This window comes from Pundamilia nyererei, unplaced genomic scaffold (genome assembly GCF_000239375.1).
Source record: "Pundamilia nyererei isolate P.nyererei 1_Seehausen unplaced genomic scaffold, PunNye1.0 scaffold00294, whole genome shotgun sequence".
Lineage (NCBI taxonomy): Eukaryota > Metazoa > Chordata > Actinopteri > Cichliformes > Cichlidae > Pundamilia > Pundamilia nyererei.
This window is the reverse complement of record NW_005187695.1, coordinates 538,812-547,574: the sequence shown is the minus strand read 5'-3', so window position 1 is coordinate 547,574 and position 8,763 is coordinate 538,812. Positions and strand designations below refer to the sequence as shown.

Sequence of the window (8,763 nt, the reverse complement as noted above, 5' to 3'; positions counted from 1 at the left end):
AACCAAAAACGATTTTCAATTTTTTTGTAGTTTATTGCACTTTTTTGCAATTTATGTAATTACTATGCAGTTAATGCAGACATATTATTAAGATTTGGGCTATAATGGTTGTATTGATGTATAGCAACTTGAAATGCTCCCAAAAATGGCTCCACAGCCTGTAAAAATATAATATAAGCTCTGGCGGACTTGGTTCTATGGTAGGTCTTAAAGGGTTAAGTGATCAAACACAGAAGCCAGTTCATACAAATGTTTTGCATTTAGTAACAATTTAATGTATTTGCTCATGTTTTCTGGACAGTTTCAGTCACGTGTGTGTTCCCAGGGTGCAATGCAGCCTGTGTTGTAGTGTGATCTTTGGAGTGATGAAAGGCTGTATTACACGGAAACATGTTTGAGTTGGTGGAAAAACGAAAATATCTTCCACCTGCGTGCCTTTTTATATGAGTGTAAATAAAAGAACCAGTCGACTGTGTCCTTCCAAACCTTCTGTAAACATCGCTGACACAAATTCGCCTCCGATTCAACCCGACGAGTACACTGCAATGCATGACATCCTGTGCATTAGTGTTATCTGTGCAACAAGGTTTCATTTATTACTGAATGATTGTTTTTAAATTAATCTTTTGTAATTATATTTAAGCTTTTCTTTGGTGACACCGCAGGACTGCACTTATTTTCCTTGTACTTGTTACAGTGACAGTGAAGAGATTGTGATTCTTCTGCTTCACTGTAAAAACTCAAACTGCCTTTTCTTCTGACCGTGTCACGTTCAGGATCAGGATGCTCCGGCTCTGTCGCAGGCTGAGCTGAAAAAACAGTCAATGCAGGAAGTCCGACGCAGCCTTCCCATCTTTCCCTACAGAGACGACCTGCTGGCCGCCATCCACGAGCACCAGATCCTCGTCATCGAAGGAGAGACGGGCTCGGGGAAAACCACCCAGATCCCTCAGTACCTCCTGGAAGACGTGAGTGAAGAATTTAAATGTAGCTTCATATATTCACGTATTAAACGTGTTAGAGAACAGCGACTGGGGTACCCAACCGAAATATTGGCCTCTACCTCTTGGAGTAAAAAACAAAGTCCACCACATTGTCCATGTATCCTAGGATGTTGAACTATAGACTGCTGTTCCAGTGTGATTTATTTACTTTCCAGAGTAAGGAAAATCCTGAGCATCCTGAAAGTGCTGTCAAAGTAATCCTTAAACACTTTCCATCAGGGCTACACCAAAGGAGGCATGAAGATTGGATGTACGCAGCCTCGCAGAGTGGCAGCCATGTCAGTGGCAGCCAGAGTAGCAGAGGAAATGGGTGTGAAGCTTGGTAATGAGGTGAGCTTAGTACATGACTACACCAACACTTGATGTGTTACTGCACCTTCAAGCAGACTGAAATTGAGCGTTTTACTGTCATCCAGGTGGGTTACAGCATTCGTTTTGAGGACTGCACATCAGAGAGAACCGTGCTCAAATACATGACAGACGGCATGCTGCTCCGAGAGTTCCTCACCGAACCGGACCTGGCCAGCTACAGGTGCCATTAATGCGTCTGTGCCCTCTGCTGGGTTTTTATGTTGCTTTTCATGAAGAGCAGAAAGCACCTAAAAGTAACAGTGCTGACATGGGAGAGTGTACTTCTGTACTGGCTGCTCTTTACGTGTTTAAGTAGTTTATGGAAGCAGGGTAAACGATTCTCATAAACCATTTTCTCTATTAAATCTACATTCTGGGAGCAAAGTAATGCTGCAGAGGATTTGTGGAGTTATGTAGGCTTTACTAGGAAGACAGGGCAGTTGACTTTCAGCCTGCAGACACAACCAGGCGTGCACGCTTGTTAAAGATTATCTTGGTTTAGGCAGGTACACAGTCTTAAAAGTAGGTAACTTTACCAGTACTGACCTTCTCTGTTTCTTGGCCACTACCTTTTTCTTCTGTGGGGGGTTTGGAAACCTCATCTGATTTAAATTTGGCCTACCTCTCCATCAAGATCATTTGGTCGTGCGCCTGTGAGCTGCTAGGCTGTAGCGTCTCAAAATAGCAACCGTTCAAACCAACAGTGACATTTTCATAATGTGAATGCAGCAGCAGAGTGGTGGATCTTGTGAACAGAGGAAACTGCAGTGATCACTTCATTTCTTCAGCGTGTCATTGGTTCTGCTGCTCACTGGATCTGTCACCCTTGAGCTTATTAGAAAATTGCTCAACCTTAGCCAAAGCTGTCGTCACATGAGCGTCCGGTCAGTTTGAAAAGGAAGGTGACATTTTCTCTCTGCACACAGCAAAGTGCAGGTGGTCTAATCTGGTTTAATCAGACACTTGATTTAGTTTTATAAATCCTCTGCTGGCTTCTCTGTAGTTTGACATTTATCACCGAACCCGTTCGTGTCGATCGTTTTGCTCCCCCCACGATCTCTGTCTGTCTCCCCCCACAGTGTGATCATCATAGACGAAGCCCACGAGCGAACGCTCCACACCGACATCCTGTTCGGTCTGATTAAAGACATCGCAAGATTCAGATCGGACCTGAAGGTGCTGGTGGCGAGCGCCACTCTGGACACCGAGCGCTTCTCCTGCTTCTTCGATGACGCGCCTGTTTTCAGGATCCCTGGCAGGAGGTTCCCCGTCGATATTTTCTACACGAAAGTAAGATTATATTTGAATCCTCGCCACAGTAAACGTTACAATTTAGAGCCTATAAACCAAACTGTGGTGTTGATGTGTGTGTGTCTGTGTGTTGTCTTATCAAGGCTCCAGAGGCAGACTACCTGGAAGCGTGTGTGGTGTCGGTGTTGCAGATCCACGTCACTCAGCCTACCGGAGACATTCTGGTCTTCCTCACTGGACAGGTGCGCTTCATATCATATTCCCAAGAGATCCAGAGCTTCAGACACGACTGTGATGCTCTGCAGCAAACGTCAGACTGAAATCTCTCTCTCAAAGAGTTACACCTAGCTTAACATCATGTTCTCTCCATGCTTTCCTTTGTGTGCAGATGTTTTTATAATATAATCACATTCTAACTGATGGCTGTGAAACAACATTGATCTTCACGTGTTCTGTAGAATAGTTTGGACATACCACTTTATCAAAACCCTGACACAGAGGATCGCAGGTTCATAATGTGAAAGTAAAGTCTTTATTAAATATGGCTTAAGTGAATAAGAAAAGCAGCTGACTTTAATGAAACTGATGAAATTGCCTTCACTTACCTGAATCCTTTTTCGTTTCTTTTTTCGTGGAATGAGGGAAAAGGAGAAACGACAGAGTCGCTGTTGCTCAGGACGATTCTTTCTCCATAAACTCTTTGTCACAGTGAACACATCACTTTCTGTGGAAACTTGATTTTCCCATGTGGCTCCTGCAGCACTGATAAAACACAATGAACGTCAGAAAAAGGCCACAGTGAACCTGAAACAGACCTGATCTAAAACCAAAGAAGGATCAGAGTGAGCTTGATCACACATGCATGCGTTCATTCATATATTTCTATATTTATTCTTAAGATTTGACTCGGTTTTTGCTAGAAAACAGGTAAAATCCCACGTTCACTCTGAGAAAGTTGATCTTGTAAATTCTACAAGTTTAGAAAACTGTCCTGACATGTACGGATGCAAAGGGAAGGAGAGGGATCAGAACAGATATGTTAGATATGTTAGAAACACGGGTACAGTGTCCTTGTGTGTGTCGGCTGATTGTTGAGCCTCGCTGAACGCGTGTCTTGCAGGAGGAGATCGAAGCGTGTTGCGAGCTGCTGCAGGAGAGATGCAGGCGGCTTGGTTCTAAGATAGCAGAGCTGCTCGTCCTCCCCATCTACGCCAACCTGCCGTCTGACATGCAGGCAAAGATCTTTAATCCTACTCCGCCTGGAGCGCGTAAGGTGAGACAGTGTCTTATTTCTGAGAAGCTTTTATTGTTTCTTAATACAGCTGCCCTACAACTAACAGGTCAGTGAAGGACTAATATTTCATTTTGGCTGACACAAAATAGACCAGCAGTCGACCATGTCGGGTTTTTGTTAAACCCTTATTTAACCAGGATACCAGAGTCTTGATTTAAAATCTGTTTGCACAAGTGTCCTGGTGTGTTTACTCTGCCAGCTGGATCAGCCTCGGATCATTTTCCTAGACTGGAATATTCACAGTTTGCACCAGCTCATAACAATCACAACAGGCTAACAGGCCTGTTTTTTGCTTTGTTTTGATGAGAGCTGCTGGAGCATTGCAAAGTATCATTAACATTATGCCAATACGGTGTTGAATACTTGACATAATTTATTAGCTAGCGTGCCTTAGTTGGGAGTTGGATTCTCTGGGAGAAACAGTTGCTTCTCACAAGTCCATCTCACAACCACAGCTGTGGTCCCTGCTGGTCTGCCTCCACTGCAGATGTCTGATGGTGCAGATGGAGGTGAACGGATCTGCGCTGTAATCACAGGGTGAAACCAAACGCTAGCTGTCATGCACTGCTGAACGTGAACTGGATGTGAGGCTCTGAGTGATGTTGGGACAAAGGGAGCTTCAGTTAAATCTTTCCACAGGTTCACCTACGAAACCTTCAAACTTTTAGGCTCTCGCTGGCCCAGGTCGTTCTTTCAGTCTTGACTCCAATTATAATCACTAGAAACATGAATCCTAATTCACATTCAAATTTGTTTAACTGCCCAATCCTAAGACAAAAGTTTCAACCACAGATGATCTTAGGTTAAAAAACGGCAGCTATTAAGACCTAAAACAATTCCAGCTGTTCAGGAGATTTGCGTCCTGTAATCAAGGTGAGCTAAAGCATTTAGTGCTGCGTGTAAACAAGGTTAAGTGTTATATTGGTACTTTGATCATTAGCAACATTAAATTCTACTGAGTCAACCCGTCGTATCCTTTGCTTTTAGAAATCCTGGTAAATAAATATGAGCTTCCTGCAGTTGTAAATCATGTTTTTGACGTCTTTTTTTTTTTTAACCTCTCATTTATCATCTGGATTTAATCTTTGTTGGTGCAATGTTTTCTAACTTTATCTCTCGGTGTTTCTTTTCTTATCAATCCAAGGTGGTGGTGGCCACCAATATAGCAGAGACTTCATTGACCATAGATGGCATCATCTACGTCATTGACCCTGGCTTCTGCAAACAGAAGAGCTACAACGCCCGCACAGGCATGGAGTCACTCATTGTTACACCTTGCTCACGGGTAACTGCTTTTCCTTAATGTTTAACTAGCAGGAAATCAAAGTGAAGTGACGATAAATTTAAGCCATTTCCTTTTATTGCTGTTCTAAACAATGACGGGTGCATCCTTGGGATTGGTACAGGCTGGTCTGTGGGGTTAGACCAGTCTTCACCACCATGGAGGTACTGAATGGAGTCTTTGTGTCTTTAAATATGAGAGCTCAAAAAGTTTTGAATGAATTTTGATAAAGTTCTTTAAGTGTTTATTAATAGAACAAAGAAAAGTTGAATGCATATATACAAAATACAAAAGTAAATGCTACCTGGTGTGAGCTGCCTGGGTGGAGCTTTTACTTACATATCACTCTAATGTGAGATAAACTGTTACATAAAAAACAAATATTTGGAATATAAATATATTGTTTATACATATTATATTGTTTAAAGACCAAGTCCTAGAAGCTGAATTGAAGAGAAATGATGTCTCGTTTATTAGCTTCTCTTTATTGGCTCACTGTTAAATTGAATTCCTTCTCCTTGTGCTCAAAGTGCTGAATGATTAGCCAACATCATAACTTCATAGCACCATTTTATCCTAATAGAGCACTTTGCTCTCAGACTGCAGGTCTACTTGTGTTCTTAGAGTTTCTCAAATTAAAATGGGAGGCAGAGCCTTCAGCTTCCAGGTCCCTCTCCTGTGCAACCGACTCCCAGTTCAGGTTCAGGACACAGACACCCTCTGCTTTTAAGGCTTCAAAATGTCCTTTTTAAAAAAAAAAAAAAAAAAAGCTTATAGTTGGGGGTGGATCAGGCGACCTTGAACCATCCTTTAGTCATGCTGCTGTTTGAGGCGAACCAAATTAACTGAACTACAGGTGTGAGATCACCTGGAAGGTCAAACATTTGCTGAACTTTATTGTAGCTGCAGCTGAGACATCGAAAGGTCAGACGTGTCGGATTCAGTTCGTTGGGTTTCTCGTCTGTGATTGCTTTTGACTCTTTCGTTGTTTTAAGGTGGATTGATTTTGGAGTTTTGTCTCCTAACAAGGCAGCTGGTGCAAACCTGTTTTGTGAAAACATCTTACTGAATATATTTGATTTGATCTGATTTGCACTGTTTTGGCTGCTGAAAGCAGCCCGTGGTGAAATTGTGTTTGAAATATAATCAAAGGTGGAGGAGGGCCTGATTGGCACACTCGAGTCAGCCAGAGATCCTCAGAAGAACAAACCTCTCCAGCTCTCCAAAGAAAAAAATAAATAAGTAAATCTCCTGATAAGCTTGTGGACTTGTGGGAGTGTAAATCACTTTGACCCAGGTCAAACATAAAAATACTATGTTAAAGAGACCTCAGAGATATCCTCCACTGGCTTCACAGACATGTATTGTAGCTCAGGTGTGGTGGTGTGTTAGTGCAGGTGATTTATCTGTCTGTTTTTTTCTGTGTTTAACTCTCAGGCTTCAGCCAATCAGAGAGCAGGCCGAGCAGGCAGAGTGGCTGCTGGGAAATGTTTCAGGCTTTACACAGCCTGGGCCTATAAACATGAGATGGAGGAAACAACTGTGCCTGAGATTCAGAGGACCAACTTGGGAAATGTAGTCCTGCTGCTAAAGAGTCTAGGTGGGGCAAGAAATTGGGATCCTGTGATTTTAAAACACCAGTTGGCTGCTGTTGTGTAGTGAGCTAATCTTTTTTCCTTGCAGGTATTAATGACCTCATTCACTTCGACTTCATGGACCCACCTCCTCATGAGACTCTAGTCTTGGCTCTGGAGCAGCTCTATGCCCTGGGAGCCCTCAACCACATGGGGGAGCTCACAAAGGTGCAAACTTGGAGACGCTCTCTATATTTTTAATATAGTCATATATATTTGTAGAATTTCTGCAATCACAGGTTGCTTATAGACATTAACCTTCACAGTATCGTGATGTGAATATGCACCGTCCGACAGAGTTAATAGAGGCCAAAAACAAAGCTAAGGGAGGGTCGCCAAAAAACTCCACCAAAATCAGATCGCACAGATCCCTGGGTATGTACAACAAAGAGCTGGTGAACTATCCCATCCTACATTTGAATCTGCAACAGGCGCTGCAGAGTTGGACATATTTTACATTCTTACTGTAACTTGAGCTGCAGGAGAGAGATACACCACCTTTTATTTTTACAGGAATAATCTGTGACCATCTCTGCCACGCTCGGCTGCATATTTGCATCACGTACTTTGCACACCTGATGCTCGTAAGGCTGTAAAATGGCTTCCAGCACTGAAGAGTCACTCACTTCCTTGATCGAAAGTGCTGATGCATTTTAACTTTTATTACCAATCTGATCGTGTTAATGAGTAATTATCAGGGACAGGAGGATGTTTTTAAGAGCGTGTGTGTCATTAGCCAGTTTTGTAGGTCATTGGGTTTGTTTTTTTAATTAATTGAAGTGTTTATTGGTATTTAACTCTTTCTCTCTGTCTCTTTTTGGGGCGGCTCAGCTGGGTCGCAGAATGGCTGAGTTACCTGTGGATCCCATGCTGAGTAAGATGATCCTGGCCTCAGAGCAGTGAGTCTCCAGTTTGATTGCATCGTAGTCACCTGCTTGAGTCTGTACTACCTGCCAAATTAGCTGTTTATTTATTCAGTCACATTGCACCATGAAAGCATTAAACTATTAATTATCAGGAAATCTGATTCCCACACTTTATGTACAGGAAGCTTGCATGGTTTGTTGAACGATTTGTATGGTGAAGTTGTAGAACAGGTAAGCTTGTGTGCACATATTAGCATGATTCCAGTCTGTCCCTCCATCCTCACATCTGTGCTGATTTTAGCTGGACGTGGAGTCTCAGTTGGGTGAGCTGAAGGGTCTCTTTGACAAGACGAAGGCTAGAAATAAAGGTTAGAAATTTGGTTTAACACAAGTCGCTGCGGTTTTTACCAACCAGAACACGTCAGTGATGCTCGGTCACTACATCAAAACCGTAACCGTAAGGAAAGAGAGCATCACGACACATCTGTGTGTGCAGATTGTGTCTTTAACGCCCTCACTGTCTTTGTATCTCGAACATCTCGTTTTATGAACATGTGCAGTAGAAGATGAAGATGGACTAGAGCAGGGGTGGGGAACTCCAGGCCTCGAGGGCCAGTGTCCTGCAGGTTTTAGATGTCCTTGATCCAACACAGCTGCTTTAAATGGCTGAATGACCTCAACATATCTTGAAGTTCTCCAGAGGTCTGAAGTTTCCCACCCCTGGACTAGAGGCTGCTGGTGTCCACCTACTGAGAAACTCAAACAAAAAAACAGCTAGTGTGCTTTCGTTGCTAGTTTTTCCACTGATGACTGCTTGGGAAAAACATCCTGCCTGTAGCTAAGCTGACACAGGATGCCATCATCTGTATCTAACAGAAATAGAACTTCCATTCAGCAGCTACAAATCAAATTCAAATTTTATTTGTCACACACACACAACCATACACAGTATGACATGGGGGTGAAATGCTTGTAGCTGTACAATGCCCGACCATTAAATGACAGAAGAAAAGTTTTACAATATTTACAATTTACTACAAAAATTTACAAATTAACTTAGGAATTTACAGTAAAGAATGTG

General features: G+C 42.6%; 1 protein-coding gene across 1 annotated transcript in view; it reads left to right on the top strand.

Moving 5' to 3' along the window:
• dhx16 (DEAH (Asp-Glu-Ala-His) box polypeptide 16) overlaps window positions 1-8,763 on the top strand; it is a 26,501-nt gene that overhangs the window by 6,790 nt on the left and 10,948 nt on the right. The window contains exons 9-18 of the mRNA XM_013915371.1: window positions 777-968; window positions 1,224-1,334; window positions 1,421-1,536; window positions 2,435-2,645; window positions 2,750-2,848; window positions 3,727-3,879; window positions 5,045-5,185; window positions 6,620-6,782; window positions 6,866-6,984; window positions 7,648-7,715. Coding sequence (XP_013770825.1) covers window positions 777-968; window positions 1,224-1,334; window positions 1,421-1,536; window positions 2,435-2,645; window positions 2,750-2,848; window positions 3,727-3,879; window positions 5,045-5,185; window positions 6,620-6,782; window positions 6,866-6,984; window positions 7,648-7,715 — 1,373 coding nt within the window. The remainder of the gene's footprint in view (window positions 1-776; window positions 969-1,223; window positions 1,335-1,420; window positions 1,537-2,434; window positions 2,646-2,749; window positions 2,849-3,726; window positions 3,880-5,044; window positions 5,186-6,619; window positions 6,783-6,865; window positions 6,985-7,647; window positions 7,716-8,763) is intronic.